The sequence below is a fragment of the Fistularia commersonii genome, chromosome 23 (assembly GCF_037954325.1).
Source record: "Fistularia commersonii isolate RoL2024-O1a breed Wild chromosome 23, RoL_Fcom_v1.0, whole genome shotgun sequence".
In the NCBI taxonomy this organism is placed as follows: Eukaryota; Metazoa; Chordata; class Actinopteri; order Syngnathiformes; family Fistulariidae; genus Fistularia; species Fistularia commersonii.
The window spans coordinates 7,056,918-7,076,076 of record NC_141306.1 but is presented as its reverse complement, the minus strand read 5'-3'; the positions used below and the strand labels follow the sequence as shown (position 1 = coordinate 7,076,076).

At 47.3% G+C, this 19,159-nt stretch overlaps 1 protein-coding gene and 1 long non-coding RNA gene across 2 annotated transcripts; one reads left to right on the top strand and one right to left on the bottom strand.

Moving 5' to 3' along the window:
* The first annotated feature begins 3,289 nt into the window (after positions 1-3,289).
* nptxra (neuronal pentraxin receptor a) lies at positions 3,290-9,905 on the top strand. Its single transcript, XM_086170376.1, has 5 exons — positions 3,290-4,246; positions 6,417-6,669; positions 7,010-7,242; positions 7,341-7,520; positions 7,607-9,905. Exons 1-5 carry the CDS (start codon positions 3,536-3,538, stop codon positions 7,835-7,837), a joined length of 1,608 nt encoding a protein of 535 aa, XP_086026502.1. The 5' UTR covers positions 3,290-3,535; the 3' UTR covers positions 7,838-9,905.
* Positions 8,244-18,539, bottom strand: LOC147220850 (uncharacterized). Its single transcript, XR_015107922.1, has 3 exons — positions 18,477-18,539; positions 18,260-18,313; positions 8,244-11,615 (listed from the first exon to the last, which is right to left on the bottom strand). It is a non-coding gene; the product is annotated as an uncharacterized LOC147220850 (long non-coding RNA).
* Between the last annotated feature and the right edge of the window lie 620 nt (positions 18,540-19,159).

Sequence of the window (19,159 nt, the reverse complement as noted above, 5' to 3'; positions counted from 1 at the left end):
TTTATTTCTTGTGTTTCCAAGAAAGTGTTTTTAAATATCTAAAATATACAGTTGGAGCAACAACAACTTTTCTGAGGTACTGCGTTTATCATGCAACGTATTGAAAACAGAATTGTGTCGCATGTGATTAAATCGATATAATCCTTTATAATAGGCTCACGTAATATTCCCTCTTTTTGATTGAGAAATACTGCATCCAGAGGTCTTATGTGTTTAAAAAAAAAAATCCTAATCTCATCTTTATGATGTAAAAATCCTACTCTTCTTAAATGTAAGTACCACGAGCAGAAGCAGCAATAAAAGGAGTAGGGATAGTAGGTGTAGCGGTAGTAGTAAAGTGTTTGTACTAGTAGTCATTGTAGAAGTGTAAGTATTAGTAACCACAGAACTAGTTGTATTTGTATTATTATTTGCAGCATAATCATTAACATTATTAATGGCCATTGTCATGAACAGCCCTTGAAGAAAATAATTAAAATCCCGTTACTAAACTATAATATGCAAACCGCTGGGATACTCTTGATTTTTCTGTATGAACCATCTTTTACTGTCCCGCCGTTGTTCGATTTCCCCACACATGCTGCAGACCCCCCGCCCCAGATGTAAATGGTGGCTGAGGAGAGGAGGTACAGGGTGGATCCTTTGGTTCTCAGGATTATTATATATATTTGAATAACTGTCAGGCGCAGGGAGCCTGACAAAGGAGCGTGGCTGGTGGTTCTGGACACTAGATGGCGCCATTAATCCACTCGACACATGACTGGAATTTTAAACAACTTTGTGAAATCAACAGCCATGATCACACTCCTCTGCTCTGAGAAACTGCTTCCTAGAGAGAGCACGTTACTCAGAATAGAATACAAAAACCTCTCCAGCAGCAATTTCACCAATATTTGTGAATCAGACTTCCTGCTGGCCCCTCAGCCTCCTCTTCCTCCCCCCAGCCGGCAGAGCTGCTGGTCTCTGGGGAGCCGTGGCTGGATATTCAGTGTGTCTTAACAGGCCGGGCTGTCTCGGCTCACTGAGTCGGGTTTCTTTCCTGTCACTGCGGTACTTTGCGGTGTAATACGGTCAGAGGGGTAACTTCATTTTTACATGACATTAAGGCTAGATTCCATCGGGGGTTACTATATATATTATTGCACAGGTAGAAACGCCTAAAGAACACTAACACTAAACAAAACGTAGCTTGGTCGAAATACGGATCACTGAACAAAAATATAAAACCATTCTGGCACAGTTTAGAGTTTAAAACTGCATATTATCATATTCTGTGTAAATATAATACGACTATGTTTATGATACTGGAAGTGTATTTTACACTGGCAGCGCTCAAATTTCAAAACTTCTTGCAGCTGAGTATTTTCTACTTTTTTTCTTTTCCACTGATGCGTCTTCAGATACACACCACGGCCCGAACAAAGAATACTCGAAGTATGAGAGCAGCCTACTTGAGTTTAAGTAATAACAGCTCATAGCACCGCCACAAACCGTTCATTCATTATCTGCTTATCATGCACGCCGGATGGCGGGCAGGGGGAGCCGAGGCCTATGCCAGCCGTTATTGGCGTTATTGGCGTCCGGACCGGCTGCCGGTAAAACACAGGGCCGCATGTAGAGACGTGCGACCTTTCACTGTCATTCAAATGTATGAGCAACGCACGGCCTCCACTTAACCTCCTGCATGTTTCTGGACCCGAAGGAAACCCGCTTAGAACACGGAATCGAACCAAGGACCTTCTTGCTGCGAGGGGGAAGCGCTAACCATTCTCATCAGGTTTCACTCTACGTGTGCCAAAACAATATTGATTTATAACAAATGTGTAATAAATGATGTACTACATCAAACAGTCAAAGCAGCTCCCAGGGCCTGAATATCTTTGTTGTTTTGAATTTTAACTCAGCACCTCCTAACAGCTGTAAACCACTCGCGATGCCAACGTCTGACAAGAATCAGACAAAAACAAACAGTTTGCTCCAACAAAGGCTCGGCGCCCACGCAAAGCAGCACTGCGATGAAGAGCGAGTGTAGTCAGGAGCCGTAAAACCCCTCCAGATGGGGAGGAGGTCTTCAGAGAGAAAAAGGCCCGACTCCCCGGGGAGGATGCCGGATCCAGGGCCGGCTCACTCTGATGGAGTGATGGGTTATTACATTTGATAGTAACTACACATTATGAGATTGCCTGTCAAAATGCAGTAAAAAAAAAAAGAAAAAAAGAAGTTTTTAGAGTGAATTGTTCTTGATTTTTCTTAGATAGTCTGGCGAATTCAACATCCCAGTAAAAATGACATGATTGTGTAGTAAATTATAATAAATCCCAATGTTGATAAAAATAGAATTCAAGAAATGTCTCATGTGTGAGGTGTCATTATGAGTTGTCCGGCCATAAATCCACATGACATGTCAACTTTTAGAAGACTTTGACTTCATCCCTTTGTAACCTATGTGAAAATAATCGCGCGCGCGCGCGCGCACGCACACACACACACACACACACACACACACACACACACACACACACACACACACACACACACACACACACACACACATACATACATACATACATACATAAATTCACGCCAGCCTCCCTCGCACCTGCCACTGCTTTCTGTGTCTCCTTCTTCTCCTGTCCCCACAGGTTTCCTTGTAAACATGTTGTTTTCAGGTTATTTTCCAGCAGTGGGGTCTTACAATAAGCTTTTCCATCTCAAACAGACCATAATAGAATCACCCAGTTTGCTCATGTAAACACAGGTTGTCATTAAAAGGTAAATAATGTTTACTGGGCGACAATGTAAAAAAAAAAATCATCAATCAACCAGATTTTTGCGTTAATTTTTCATGCACCTCGGGGCTCCACAGATGACTAGGACGAAAAAAATACCACATCGAAGCACATCCAAAACGAGATGGATGATTTTCATTTTTACAGGGAGTCGGGCTGAAAAGATAATAGCAAGATACTGAAGAGAGTAAAATACTCTGTCAAAGTTATGAAAATGGAATGAGGATGTCTAACACAGAAAAGGAGACGAAAATCTCCATGGATGCAATTTTGCATTTTTACTCTAAAGTAGGTTTTCGAGTTCAATTTAAAGTATTGATCGTCGTTTAGATTGCAGACTGAACCTGAACTCATCCGGGCTGGACTCCTCCGGAAAGCGTGTGGGCGGGGCTTAAGCTGGATGGGGGGGATTGGATTGGCTGGTCTGGATTGATTGACAGCTCGGGTCCCTCCTGCCACAGGGCTGGGGGTGGGGGTGGGGGTGGAGGGGCAGAAAAACCGGGACATGCGCGGTGATCGGACGGACTCCCGCCGTCAGCCCGGTTGTTCGGTGTCGGTTCCGTGACGGCTCACTCCCGGTGCTCCGGTGCGTGAGGACGGCTCTCCAGCCCTCCGTTAGCGGGAGAGAAGCCGTTCCCCTTTGAAGGGGCTCCGCGGTGGGAACCGATTTGTTTTTTTTTTCTCTGGTAATCGCTAGCGACCCCGCCGCCACCCTGAAGTTCATCGTGGTCATCCTGGCCGCCGGCATGGTGGCCTTCATCGGCGCGGTCATCTGCATCATCGCCGCCGTTCACACCGGAGCCTCCCGGGTGGCGCAGCGGCAGCCGGCCCCGGACAACCACTCCGCGTACCCGGACGCGGAGGCTCAGACCCCCGCCGCCGGGGGCTCGGTGGCCTGGGCCGGCACCTTGGGAGCTCTCCACGGTTCTGAAACGCCCAAACTGCAAACCCCGACCTTCAGCATCGGGCTCGGCGGACCGGACGGGGTCACCGGGCTCACCGGCCACGACCCGACGGTGAGCCGGCTCATCTGCACGCCGATCCCCGCCGGGGAGTGCAACCCCAAAAACTTTCAGCAACAAGCGGACGAGCCGTCGCTGTACGCCGGCGAGGACTGGGGCTTCCTGCGCAGCACCGCGGACGAGCTCCGGCAGACCGTCCTGCAGCAGCGGGACCAGATCCTGACCGACCAGCGGACCATCCGGGAGCTGAGCGGGAAACTCACCGAGTGCGAGAAGACGCTGGACGGCCGCGCTGGCGGGGACAGACGCGGGGGCGCCACGGGTCTGCGCGGCGGCGCGGGAAGGGGCCGCGCCAAGGAGGCGCACCCGGAGCGGCTCATGGTGCGGGACAGCCCGGGGTCGCCGCACGACGGCGTGCACGTCCTGACCGTCCGGGCCGTGGACGAGCTGGAGGAAGCGATCAGCCAGCTGAAGGACCGCATCGAGAGGCTGGAGGTAGGCACCCCGACACCCGCCCCGCCGTGTCTCCGTCCTATGATACCCACTTTGCGTGAACACCGACCCCGCAGCTCACCTTTGCGCATTTGCAAGTCGGCAAACGAGCAGCCTCGTTATTATTATTCCAATCATTATCCCCTGCTAATGACCTAGTAATTACCATATAATTACAATGTTATTACCTTATCGTCAAAGGGGGCACGTACGCACACGTACACGCGCCGCACAAACGCGTTGGAACCTCGTTATTTTCACGAGTCGGCTCTTGAGACACCCTCATACACCGAGGGAAAGCCCCGACAGACCGGCTCGCAAACGGAATGTGATTAAAGGAGATGAGAAGGGGAGGAAGAGGAGAAGAGTGAAGAGGATGGATGGGGTGCAGATGAGAGGAGAAGAAAAAAAAAAATCATCAGCAGCAGCGAGGAAAGGATGCTGGTTCCTCTGACCTGGATGGGATGATGTACAACCCTCATTTTCCACGAATGAAGTCCCATCCATGATTCATGAGTTACCTATATGTGAAAACAGACAAATCGAGGCATAAGTTTTAATAAAACATGCCCCAGCTCCCCGGGCTATCACTCTCGCCACGGTATCTGGTGTGTGTGTGTGTGTGTGTGATTCAGTGGAGGGATGCTGAACACAAAGCAAGTACACATATTAAGTTCACATCCCTGCATCAGGTCTGCCGGGGTCTCATGTCTAAATACTCTAAGAGCAGAAGCCACCTCTTCCTCTCTCTCTCAGGCCACGTCTGCCTCCGAAAAGAAGCCCTTCTCCTGGAGAAAAGTGTCCTTTAAATCCGACGATATATGACGGTTATTGATGGCGGTTGCTAGAGCCGCCGCGATGATTTCAGTGCGAGGCGTCAAATGAGTAAATATCGTCCGCCTGAGACGGTCCCTTAGAACGCATCAGTATTTCGGTGGCCTCTCTGGCAGAGTTACGCTCGGAAAAAAAAAAAAAACACTAGGACTTTCTATTCATTAACATTTGAGACAGACACGCTGTCAGCGAACCGTAGTTTGTTATTGTTTTGTTCCCGGTCCTTAATTACAATACATCACAACCACTGATTCTCATGTCAGTGTTCTTAAATCCACTGTAATGAAACCCCAGAAGCCTCATCGAGGGCCTCGGAAGCGACCGCGAGGTCGTCCAAACGACACGCTCCGCAGACGTGCATGCATCCAAGGACCAGGAGGCTTTCTAACATCCTCTCTCTCTGGATACGTCCTTGTTTATGATATTAAACACACGCCTGGAAACTCGTTCCCGGGGTCACTATGACAACACAACTACTTGAGAATAGACACTTAGCATGCAAAAGAACCCCGGGTGATGGAATTCACTGCGCATTCTGAGCCGATGATCGCGCTGTAATCCATACTGCTGGCAGATCAGTGCAATTACATAATAATTACAACTCATGGGTTCCTGTTGGAGAGCTGATGAGCGGGTAAACGCTAAACACCATTAGATAAGACATGCATGTTGGCAAAATGTCCATTATTTATCATCTACACCGCTTATCCTGCACACAGGGGTTGTGGGAGGCGGGGTTCAACGTGGACTGCAAACAACAAACTGATTTATAATAATAATAATAATAAAAAGTCTAAAAACGGTGGTTCTCGCCCAGCCGGAGCCGGGAGCCTTGCCAGCGCGGAGCTGCTGCAGATCCAAGCACCGGTCGTAATTCAGCTGTCATCATGTAAAATGAATGATCAGACGCCTCGAGACGAGGAAAAAGAGAATTCCCATTCCTAGACCCATTTCTGGCGGCGCTCTCAGATCGGCAAAACGCACCTTATATATTATGTAGAGGCGGCAGAACAATGGCGACGGTTGGAATGATGGATGGATGTGCGTGCCGTGTCTGCGGGAAATTAAAGTCCCTCTTCTGATGAAATGAAATCGGTGTTTTCTGACGTCTCAATGCGGTTCGGGTCGGGGCGGGTCGAAGAACAACAGGAGAAAAAGAGAGGAAAAGAAAAAATGATTAGGGTTTGGGATTAAAAACTGTAAAAAAAAAAAAAAAAAAAAAAAGGCCCGTTCACACATTGCATTGATTTTGAGTCAATTCCTTACTGGATGTACGTCACAGCAAGTGTGTGAACCTGCATCACATCATCAGTGCGATCTCCTCTTCTCTGCTCTGCAGGCGGACATCGGCCCGTTTCCTCACAACCAGACGGACAGCGACGTGGCGGGGCTCCCCGAAGACGGCGAGCCCAAACGGTCCGCCGGCCCCGACAGGCCCTGGGGGATGGAGGACATGGAGCAGGAGCTGGAGAGGAAGGTGGAGCTGCTGGAGAAAGAGAGGAAAGCCTTGAGGCTGGAAACGCAGAGGCACAGGGAGGAGATCGATCGAGGCATCGTTCAAGTTCACCAGCGGCTCTCGGGATTGGAGGAAGGTGGTTATTGAGAGGGGTGCTCGATACCGAACGGTGTAGTTACCATGTAGTTAACCTGCCTCTTAAAAAGTAAGAGCATTTTGCTCATGATGAGTAAAAAGCACGGAGAATGTGTTTCATGATGTTGCTGAAGAGTCACATCAGTAATAGCATCGAATTATAGTTTAAGATCAATCCTTTTTTACTGCTTCTCAGTTGGTCTGCACCATAAATGATGTTTAACCTAAATGAGGCACAAAAGATCAGAAGGACTATAAAATGTCGGCCTACAACAAAAACATGGAAAGAAAGAGCAGAGAGATGAAATTGATGCTTTTCTGTCTTCTCCGCCACATTTCAGTGCATTCCTTCCCAGAAGGCTACAGGCTGTCCTTCCCGTCACGCACCAACTACATGTACGGCGTTGTGAAACAGGCCGTTCCCAAGCTGAGGGCGTTCACCATCTGCCTCTGGCTGCGGCCCACAGACGGCGGCGGCGGCACGCCCCTGTCCTATGCCGTCCATGAGCAGCCCAACGAGCTGGTGCTGCTGCAGGGCCTGCACACCCCCTTCGAGCTGCTGGTCGACGACAAGGTGCTGACGATTTCACATCTCCGAATTATTTATACCGCGTGTTCTCGGGGGGGGGGGGACGCGGATCCATCTGAAATACCACTCTGCTTCCTCTTCAGGTGGCGCAGCTGCCTCTGAACCTCAGCAGAGGCAGCTGGCAGCACATCTGTGTGAGCTGGAGCCAGAGAGGAGGGAGCTGGCAGGCCTACCAGGGCGGGAAGCTGAGGGGAGAGGGCCACGGGCTGGCGGCCGGTCACCATGTCAGACCCGGGGGGGTCCTCATCCTGGGCCAAGAGCAGGTGATACACGGCGGGCTACGGCGCGAGGATCAGACGTGGTTATCGCGGCGTTACGACTCTAACGATCCCCTTCTTGCGCGTCACAGGACTCGGTGGGCGGAGGCTTCGACTCGTCCCAGGCCCTGGTGGGAGAGCTGTCCCAGGTCGGCCTGTGGGACAGGGCGCTGTCGTCCGCTCAGGTGGCCAGCCTGGCGCGCTGCGGCCGGGTAGCGCAGGGCAGCGTGGCCCCCTGGACGGAGGGTGGAGTGGAGGTGTACGGCGGAGCCACCAGGGACCCCGGGGAGCCTTGCAGTAAACACACCCGCAGCTCGCAGTGACCGACAAACTGGAGGAAACCGGGGAAAAAAAAAAAAAAAAAAAAAAAAAAAGGTGGGGGTCCCATTGGTGCTGCATGAGCACTATTGCAGTCCAGCGCAAGACTGGCTGAAAATGAATGTAACAGTTATTGTAAATGTGGTTTAATGTGACGCTACGAGAGGAGGATTTACAGCTGCTGCCTGAGACCGGTCCGAGGTGAAACGTGCACGATTCACACTTTATGTTTCATGTGTATTTTTTGCGTGAACGGACATGGGGGTCGGAGCAGCTCCCCAGCGGAGGTTCAGATCCACATCCCTGCTCACCTCGGGGTTCCACCTCTTCCCGGCCCTCGGACCGGACTATTAACTGACGTGCAAACACGCCGGTGGCAATATTTGACCGGGCGAGTCGAGCGATACCGTCGGGCGCGAGGGGCCGGGTCGAGCCCGAGGGCCTCTTGAGGCCAGGGGAAGATGAAGAGCTGAGAAGTTTCGTGTTGTTTTCTAACCTTTGCATGATGTATTTGTGTCCCCGCGGTTTGTTCTCACCAGTCTTACTACTGAAGCACCGTGCCTCCTGCATCCGCGGCTCGTAGGTGGATTTCTCCGGCTTTCTAAATTTGTCACGGAACAAATCTAAAAAAAAAAAAAAAAAAAAGAGAAAAACATAACAACAAAATCACAGTTCCGGTAAAAAGCTATTCTTGTTTTCTTCCGAATCGAATCAGCACACCCTTCGCTCCCACGACAGTCCTTCCGTACTTACGCGCTGAAATCAAGGAGACATTTCTCAAAACAAATCCACGCTTTATCCTGCGGGATTATTCTGGGGTGCGATGTGCCAGGCCTCGGCTGACTACTGACTTCCCGCTCCGAACCAATCACGCGTAATGAGGTGGTGGTGCCATCGCCGTCTTAGCGATACGCAAGTAGAAACGGCAACGCCACTGTTAGCTTTCTTTACGAAGCAAGGTGCAGGAACACTGCCCCCCTCCTGCGCCCCACAGCCGCTCCGAGCCACGGCGGGCGGGATTTAGGCGAGCGGTGGCTCATCTGAAAACGGCCAGAGTCAGAAGGAAGCGCGGGGGGGGAACAGCTCAAACCTGTCAATCATCTTAGCTTATCAGTTTCAACCCATTGACCTTTGACCCAGCTGGTCAGCAATTTAACCCCTTTGAATGCTCCTGCAACCTTATGAATGCACCTTTTTTGGCATGAAAAGTCTATTTACTGAAATACATCTAATGTGTAGGTACCAAATCCCTTTTTTTGGCTATGTGGTTAATTCATTTAATTCCATGATCAGATGTCAACTATGCTTTGCGGTTTAAGACACACAGTGGTGTGGAAAAGGAAGTATCAATGACCTTCGACCTCTCCTGACCCACCTGCACCCCGTGCGTTCACAAGAGGCGTTCTGAGTGGCGCTGAGAAGCTCCCCTCGCTCCCCCGGCGAGTCTTACACCGAGGGCTGTGCACACAGAGGGGGAGAATGTCGTGGAAAGTGCCTAGCGGGGTGTTTTCACCTACCTGTAGTGAAACAGAGGGGAAAAAAAGAATCTTCAAGACATTCAGTTCCTTCCAGTTGGTGTTTTTTTTCTTTTTTTTTTCTTGCCTCTGGTGAACTTTCGGGATTGAACTGGTTTCGTGAGACGTTTGGAAAACAGAGACATACAAAGACACCGAAACCCATCAATCAATCATCTCGTGCCTAAAACCGTCAACAGCAATGCCTCTCTGCCTGCAGTGTTATTACTGACGTGACGCCTGATGTCTGTTCTGCTCATCTCAGAGCTTTGGAGCTTTTTTTTTTGATACTGCTCCTGCAATATCTTGTTCTCCGCTGCCGGAATGGAAAAAAAAAACAAAAAAAAAAACAAAAACTGAACTCCCTCTGGAATGTTGGTCTTATCCTATTTTCTTCTCTTTCTTCTTCCTCACCGCACATCAGCATTCTTGTTCTTGTTCTCTGCACCAAACCTGTCGCCTGTCCTGTGTTCGGTGTCGTGCTGTCCGTGTACTGTATGTGCTCTGTGACGTACCAACATAGTATTATTTACGAATAAACTCACACGTTTCTAATAAAGAGCCAGGGGGGTCCGTCGGTGACGCCTTGTGTCTGTCCACGCCAGCCGGCGCCGTGAGTAGGTGTCGCAAAACTATGTCATTAATCCCAATTTAGCAGCGTTAAATCTACCTCCTCGGAAGATGCCACCAGGCTGAAGGCAGGTCATGCCATCCTCTCCTCGTCTAATGGACTTATTGTTTAAGTCCATCAGGGGCTCTGGAGCTCAGGGCCGGCGTTTACAGTCAGCTGGCCGGAGTCACACAACTCAGATCTCAGATAAGTCAAAATCCAATTAACCTTTTAACTGTGTGCGTGTGTGTGTGTGTCGGTTCCTGCTGTGTGTGAGAATCTGCTTAGAACAGCTGACAAGTCAGAAAAAACACCTGCAAGCCGCCGAGGGCCACACGCCAGCTTTGCCGAGGATCCTTTAAGGTGCAGATACAGTTAAGAGATCATAATTATGTGTGCTAAATTTGCTAAACAGCATATATCACTTTGTCCGTGCTACGGCCGACTGAGGAGCCTAAAAACACCAGCAGACAGCTTTGCGGGCTTTATCTGTAAAAGTCAAACTGAATGGACCGTCAGCAGCAGGGATTTAACCTGTGACCTTCCGGATCCGTGAAATCCGCAAGGATGACCATCTATGAACAACCCCGAACTCCCGTTGGCTTACGAGCGCCGGCATAATCCATAGTTTTCCATCAAGGAATGGGAAGTCTGTAATCCCGGAAAATCCACGAAATGATGAAGAGTCGAGAACATATTGAATTAACTCTCCTTTCGTCCGAGCCGGTTTATCTCGCTACATGTTTTCAACAAACTGCAAGCTCTCTAACATATGGAAGGATCCCATCGGCCATCATGTGTGTGGCTCCACTCGCCTGAAAGGAAAAAAAAGATGATCTGTTCTGCACCGCTCACTATCCCATAACTGGACTAGACAGAAGCTCTCCATATGTATCTTTTGAATTTCCTGTTATAAATTTTGACGACTTGGGATCAGAGAGGATGAAGGTCTGGACTTTAAACCGAGCATCATAAAAATGGATTTTCTGGAGTTTCTTCAAAAAGTGGCCACTATTACTGATTCCTAGTCACTTTCTGAAGCAAATTGAAAAAAAAAAAAAAAAACAAAACACCCATCTGCCATGTTGTCATGGTAATAATCTGATGATTACCGCTATATTTCTGGAGTGTGGTGTCTAATTATGGGCTGGGCTGTACATCACGACGCTCGCTCTCATCGCGGGCTTTTTCATATCAATATCCAATATTTAGTCAATGATTTGAAGCAGACGGTGACAAACAGCTACATCCTAAAATGGGCCCTTCCACTCCGGGACTTCGAGTTCCAAAAGATTTCAGCCATTTGTCGGTAAAGATGTCGAAACATTGCCGTCACATTAATAGCCTCTTCCTATTGAATCATTAGGCCCGCGCTCGTCACTCCCACTCTGACTCACCCACTCGCTCTCCACGTGACCGCACACCTCGTCCACGCATGCCCACGCTCCGTTCCAAAATCCCCCAGTGAGACTCCATCTGGCCTGGAACACCACCTCCTCTTCCTACACATTTGTCACAGACTTTGCGGCTCGCTTCCGCCCTCCCACGTCTTTTGTCCCCCTCTTTGTTTCTGCAGTGTCTTTTCCCCCAGCAGACCGCCAGGCGTGTGTGTCTTCGCCGCAGGTCCACCGCTCAGGGGTTACAGGGTTTTCCTGTGAGCTCAAAAAGGTATAAATAAACACAATAAGCACCCAAAATGTGAGACACTTTGATAAAAGAAACTACACCTGAATGGTGTATTTAGGAGGCATTTTAGAAGAATAGAATATATATATATATATATATATATATATATAAATGCTGCTCAAAAAAATAAAGAGAACACTTAAACAACACATTGTAACTCCAAGTCAGTCACACTTGAAATCAAACTGTTCACTTAGGAAGCAACACTAACTTGTTTTGAATCGTTTTGACATTACATCAATGTTGGATCAGCCTGTAGTGTGTTTTTCCACTTTCATTTGGAGTTTGACTCTAAATCCAGACCTCCATGGGTTAATACATTTGATTTTCATTTATAATGTTTGTGTGATTTTGTTGTCAGTACATTCAGTTATGTAAAGAACAAAGTATTTCATAAGAATATTTCACTTATTCAGATCTAGGATGTGTTGTTTTAGTGTTCCCTTTATTTGTTTGAGCAGTGTATATATACATACATATACACGCATATACACACACACACACTCATATATATATATATATATATATATACATACATATATATATGGGCTATTGATAATTACTCCAGAATAAATTGATCTGACTTAAAAAAAAAGACTAAAATTAAAAAAATATATATATTGTTTAGTACTGACTTAAAAAAAAAGATTAAAATTAAAAAAAATAAATAATTGTTTAATACTGAATAAACCATGTGGTGTTATTAAAAATGTATACACACACAAAGATGACAGACAGACAGACAGACAGACAGACAGACAGACAGACAGACAGACAGACAGACAGACAGATAGATAGATAGATAGATAGATAGATAGATAGAACCAGAAAGAATTAAGATATGTGTGATGACTAAGATGTGTGTGCGTGTGTGTAAATATATGGGTGCGAGTACACACACACGCACGCGCACACACACACACACACAGACACGCACAGTCAATGAGTGTAGCTTGTCTTTCCCTTTAAAAGCCCCTCTCTGGAAGGACAGAATAAAAAGGCACGACTCTTTAACGGCGGCAGAGAGCTGACCAGTTCCGCTCGGCAGCCCGGGGTCACCCAGCCGTGACGGTACATCTCAGCACAATACGGATTTACTGGATGGCTCCTAATGTAGTGGAGACCACTGCGCTGAGCGTGCACTACCTCCATCACCCCAATTTTAACCCAAACCATGAAAAATGAGCCTGGCTGGTTCACACCATCATTTTCTGTCATGACACGTAGATTTAAACATATAAACGCCTCCACCGGCAAACACCTGTGCTCACAGGTGATGGTCATGTGACTTATGATTGACCCATTAAAGAAATCCCCATCGTCCGATGTGGGACGCAGAGAGAGAAAGAAAGGACGCCATTCTTATCACGGTATTTTTGTGCAGGCCAGATTACATGCAAACATCTTTCCCCCCTGTTTGTCATGTCAGTTTATCCTGCTGCCGGGGTTGCGGGGGCGAAAGCAAATCCCGCTGACATTGTCTGAGAGGAAGCAAACCGATCAGTCCGCAAAAGACACACACACACACACACACGCATGCAAACGTGCATACATGCCTCTATTATGTTACATAATCGGTCAGCCGGTGTGTTTTTCTTATTTCATAGCAGAGGACTGATAAGGCATTTCTCCAGAATAAGCTCTTGATCTCCCTCTCATTGCTTTTCATTCTGTCTGATTGCGTCTCCTCCCCTCCGAACATTTCGTCTCTCGCCGCCGCCAGGCGAGCAGATGGATGATCCTTTTCGCAGCCCGAGACCGAATTCAGAGCGCAGTTGTCGAGGCGGCGCGTGCGTGTTCGCATCGACAATCCCCGGCCCTCCTCTCAGTGCTGCTTGTCCGTGACAATTCAATTTGTGCCCTAATTTATTCACTAAACACAACCTGAATAATTCACACTGTGTGTTTTAGATTTTGCGATGTCCTACTTGGCTACAGTGGTTTCCCGTCGCTGCGGTGCGGCCTCTCTGAATTTGCAGAGGTGTGTGTGTGTGTGTGTGTGTGTTCATCAGCTCCTTGGATTTTGTGGTAATTATGTTGTGTGTCACAGGAGACGGGCGACGGAGCTGTATTATTTTCATCTTCAAATCTTTTTCATCTTAGATCTCGGAGCGGCTTTTTAAAGGCCAGTAAAAAAAAAAAAAAAAAAAATCAAGCAGTCTGCATTCAGGTTCCTGTATCAGAGCCACTTCTGCTGCAGAAAACAACAGCGAAATATCAGGGTTAAAACGGTGGTGAGTGCGTGTGTGCGCATGTGTGTGTGTGTGTACACACATGAGGAGTGGGACTGTGACACAATGAAGATTTAGAGTTGTCACATGACCACAGAACTGTCGAGCCCTGCACATTCACAGTGTACAACTGGGAATTATAGATATTTCATACGGGCGGCGTGATGGCGCAGTGGTTGGCGCCTCTGGCTCGCAGCAGGTTCGATTCTCCGGTTTCCTCCCAGAGGCTTAAAGCGCGCGGCATTGGAAACCCTAAATTGCCAAGAAGTGTGCATGAGAGAGTGAGTGGTTGTATGTCTCTACAGAATGCAACAATAAGAAATCGCATGGACGCATTTCATCTATATGGTGTGTAAATAAAAGAGTGAATAGTTGTATGTCTGTATCCATGGACTTGCGATTGACTGGCAACCAGTCGGGGTGAACCCAGCTCTCAACCAATGACAGCCGGGATGAGCGACCCTGAGTGAAGCGTAAGCAGTATAGATGATGAATGATCAATGGTACCAGAAAATATGAAGCCCCATTTGCACCTTGAAATTTAAATGGTATGGCACCTTAAAGCTGGATAAATAGAGTCAAATATACTTCTATAATCTTTGATATGAATGTGTATTTTCCAATTATTTGACTTTGCGGATTGTGCATTGTGTGGACTAAAACATTAAAAGCTAAAGAAAAGGAGATGCCAGTCTAAATTATACATTTAATACATTAAGACTCATGAATGTTGTTTATATATAATATTTCCATAAAAGGTCCAAATATTGTGTCTTATGTATTTATCATTTCCTCCCAGTTTAATCCCTCCGCCTGCATCCGGCACCAAACTGCGCACGCACACACACACACACACACACACTCCTCTGCGGCTCACAGCTGATTCTCTGCGGGGTGCAGATTAAATCAGCCCACGAGCCGCCACCGTGAAAAGGACGAGGAGGTGGAAGACAGAAGATGTCGTGAAAGTGACACTTGCTCACTCAGGAATACAAAGATGTGTTTATGTGTGTGTATGTTTGTGTGTTTCTTTATGCACAATTTGGTGCATCAATCCAACTAAACCCATGTGTTAAGCTCACTGATGATCTCCTCCACTTGGTATTCCACGCAGGTTCTCCCCACATGGTCTCTAACATCTATCTTACCTCCCAACCCCTCTACTCTTCCTCCCTCCCTCCTTTCGCCTCTCTCTCTCTCCCTCTCTCTCTCTTGCACTCTTTCATTCCGACCTCTGTCTGCATTTTCTCAGCCTTGATGTGTACTCGTTACTCTCACTTGTTATCCTCCATCTTTTCAGTCTTTCATTCTATCGTTCCCCCTCTTTTTTTACTCACCCAGTCTCTCTCTCTCCCTCCCTCATTCATTCTCTCTCTCTCTGCATTCACACTTCCTCCCCCCGGATGAAATATTTATACCACTCCGATCCATACTGGGAGTTTAGCAGCAGCAGCAGCTACAGGAGTCGGTGCTTTCAAAGATACGGGTTTCTGAGCTTAAAAGACAGTGGGAGCTATAACGCAAGAGAGCCGGGCGGGGAGGAGGGGGAGGAAGAAGAGTGGGATGAAGGTGTAAAGAGAGAAGCGATGATGACAGAGAAGAGCAGGTGAGAGAGAGATAAGAGCAGCGGCGGACAAGACCAAGGAGATCCTACATCACATCAAACACCAAACAACACATGATGAAATTCTCTGTTTATGCACGGCGGCACGCACACACACACACACACACACACACACACAGACAGACTCACTGTAAGGTTAAACCTGAAGAGAAGAAAAGCAAAGCTTCAGAGAGTGAGAGAGAGCGATGGAGAGAAAAAGCTTAAAGCATCCAGGGCTTCAAACAGCCACTGACACACAACTCAAGTCTTGCCCCTCTGATATCCAAGAATCTGACCCTCTGATCCCGGAGACTCAGCCTTTACCTTAAAGAGTTTTGTCCCTCAAACTAATTTGTATCACATTTACATGCACATCACATCACACACACACACACACACACACACACACATGCACGCACGCAAAGAAATGAGACAGCAAAACATATTCAATCATTCATACGTTGTTTATACTTCTTGTTGTCGCATTGTTGAAGATGTTTTTGATTGAAACTCATACAAGTGGTTAGAAGACTGTCGCCGACCAGATACAGTATCAAAGTCCAAACGCAGGAGGATTTAAGCTACGTACATCATCGGACGTTTTGGTTTGGATAACAAATCACGATCAACCTGCACCCTATGACTTGGATAATGCATTTTTTAAATGATATACAAATACTCATTTTTTGCCCATTCATTCATTATCTATACCGCTTATCATGCGGTTATCATGCACTTATCTGTCATTGGGCGAGAGGCAAGTTCACCCTGGACCGGTCGCCAGTCCGTCAGATGGCCAGACCGGCCCAAAGGATCAACACGGGTCCTTCTTCCCCCCCGTGCACCCTGCACTGCCGCTTACAGAGACATACAACCATTCGCCCACTCATTTACACATCTTGGCAATACAAGGTGTCCAATCAATCTCCTGCATGTTTTTGGACTGTGGGAGGGAAGCGGAGAACCACGCAGACACGGGGAGAACATACGGACGCCGCACAGGAAGGCCACCAGCTGGAATTCAACCAGGGACGTCCTTGCTATTGGGCAGAAATGCAAACCACTGCACCTTTATATGCATAAAATTACAGATGCCATCATTAATATTATAGGATGTTTCTACAGAACAGACGCAGCAAACGTACATGCCAAGTAAACAGGGCAGAATAAGCACTGATACAACTACAAACACACACACACACACAATGTGCCTTTGAGATTTCCAACAAGCACCAACAGACTTTCTGCTGCTTCTTCTCCCTCCAAGCTGCCAGATGTGAATACATGAATACATCTTATTATCTGGACTTCGAACAGCACACACTTGAAATCTGCCCCCACCAGGGGAAGTTGGGACAGCGTGAGAGGGGACGGAGCGCGTGTTCTCCCCTCGCCAGGTGCCAAATCCAACGCTGTTTCCAAGCAACCCACATTAGGCTTCTGCTGCTGCTTCAAAGCTCGGAGTGATGTCTCGCTGTTTGAACGGGAATGTTTGGGTTTGTTTTATGGCCTTCTGCCTGCGTGTATGTGTGAGTGAGTGAGGATGAGTGGAAAGCAGAAAGTTGCCTGATAATATCATTATCACACTCAACATGCCCACACTATATACCTGATAGATAGACCTGCCGCATCGTTAACACGTTTGTATTTACACATTAAATCACTTCAAAATATTGCTCGGTGTGATTCAGCAGCGAGTCCAGTGGTGCGATGCAACGTGACCAATAGATAAATAAATAAAACTCAGATCAGTCAGTGACAACTCTGTGAAATACAGTTATGGCCTCCCTCATAGTCTCCATTCAGTCGCACTCAGACTGTTGGTCTTTAACGTAACTAGGACTTATTTCTGTCGCTGCCTGGATGACAACAAGCTGCTGATGCTTGAATTCTGCTGCAAAAAAATGCTCGGTAATATGCTAATTCGTCCTGCTTTACAACACATATTCCCCCACCAAAAAAAAAAATCACTTCCATTTTCACTCAGCTCAGCTCTGTGATAATTCCACCAGCAGCTCTATCTGATCTTTCTGCTGGAAATTAGAATCAGCACCCCTCCTAATTTATTTCACCCATTATCAGCTAGTTGAGCTGCAAGGTCCTACAAGGACACCGTGATCCAGGGGGATAAACAAATTCACCGGCTCAATGGCCATATACGTGTATCCCTGGGAATTTACACATGAGACGTGTTTTTGGTCGCGGGTCTGAAAAAAAAATCAGCTTTCTCCACTGGGACCTGCTGCAGAAACATTTGCGCCCGGGAGGATTCTGGTGATGAGCTGCGTCTCTCTGAGTGAAATTGGCTAATTAATGGACAAGTACCGGCAGCTCATTAGCGGTGTGTTAAGATGACTTCTTTTCAGCTCTCAAGGGAAAGAATACGCTGTAAGTAGGAGGAGAAAACAAGCCGGAGTCCCGGCAGGAGGTTGGACGGTCAGGTTAAAAACCAGGGGAAGGGAAAAAAAAAGATGAATATTCAATTTCCTCTGCGCTCTATTTGGAATATCAACATGACTCCGCTTGTTATTGGGAATAACATCCTGCCTCAGAAGTGCAATGTTATCCCTTGAGGACCGCTCGCTGATATTAGGGAGATTTTTGTTCATTATCCCAGGAGATGTCGTCGTATGATCGGTAAATTTGTTCACCTGTCACGTGACCGTAATTCTGATTCTTTTCACTGACTTCTGAGCTCAACTCTATTTGAACAAAATGCCAAAATAAACACAGCGAGCTTAAAGGTCATTAAACTGCCAGGCTGGACAAAAAGGTTTTCTTACCCAGAGTGTGGAGGATCAGGCCGACGTGTCTGGGCAGTTGAATTCGCCCGAGGCCTGCGGGAGAAACAACTGCAGGAGGTGATTCCTGAGGTCACTGCCAGATGATGATCTATGTAGCATATGTGGAACACTACAGCGGCTTCCACAACATACACTTTATTAAACTAGGCCTTATTACCAGCTGGCTACTGCCATATTGTGTAGTATCATGTAGTACCTCCTCAGCAAGCGTCCGTCTGATGTTGTACTGCTGCTGCTGGAGCTCGGAAACGTTTCGAAGTTCTTCCACACCTGCGTTGATAAACCGCCTGTCACAACAGCAAAATACAGTATTGATCCAAAAATAAATAAATAAATCAAAAAAAAAAAAAAAAAAAAAAGGACCGTTTGGCCCACTGCCTCCCGCTCAGCTCTGGGTCACGATGACTTGGGTCAGAACGACTGCCTCACGGCCGTCCCTCCGAGCTCTGCATGAAAACAAAGATCTGCCTCCCCGACAGGTGCACTGAGTGGGACACAGCGAGGGAGAAGAGATGTGAGTATTTCCCCATCCCCAGCCCACGGATTCATGCACGGAGATTAGAAGCGGCAGTTTTTTTTTTTCAGAAAAAATACATATATTTTCCGAGCATTTTATGTCAATGATTAACCTGAGTATTTGTTAGTGACAGTAGAGAGTCGTTCATGGTATCACTCACTCCAGCAGCTTCCGGCCTGACAAACTCAAATCTTCACTTTATCCTTTGTAATGTTCGCTGAGGTGACGAAGGCTGTCTGATCTATTTCGAAAAGGTCTAATCATAATGCGGTAAATGAATTATTACGAGGCCAAAGACTTTTGCAACTTGAAATATCTATGAGAGAAAATAAAAACATACACAACTGGAGTCAGTGTGCTTA

Excerpts from the sequence above, each read along its gene's own strand:
- nptxra (XM_086170376.1), top strand. The coding sequence starts at position 3,536 with ATGGTGGCCTTCATCGGCGCGGTCATCTGCATCATCGCCGCCGTTCAC. Across the intron at positions 6,670-7,009 it reads GCTCTCGGGATTGGAGGAAG|TGCATTCCTTCCCAGAAGGC; the intron begins GTGGTTATTGAG and ends GCCACATTTCAG. Across the intron at positions 7,521-7,606 it reads TCATCCTGGGCCAAGAGCAG|GACTCGGTGGGCGGAGGCTT; the intron begins GTGATACACGGC and ends TGCGCGTCACAG.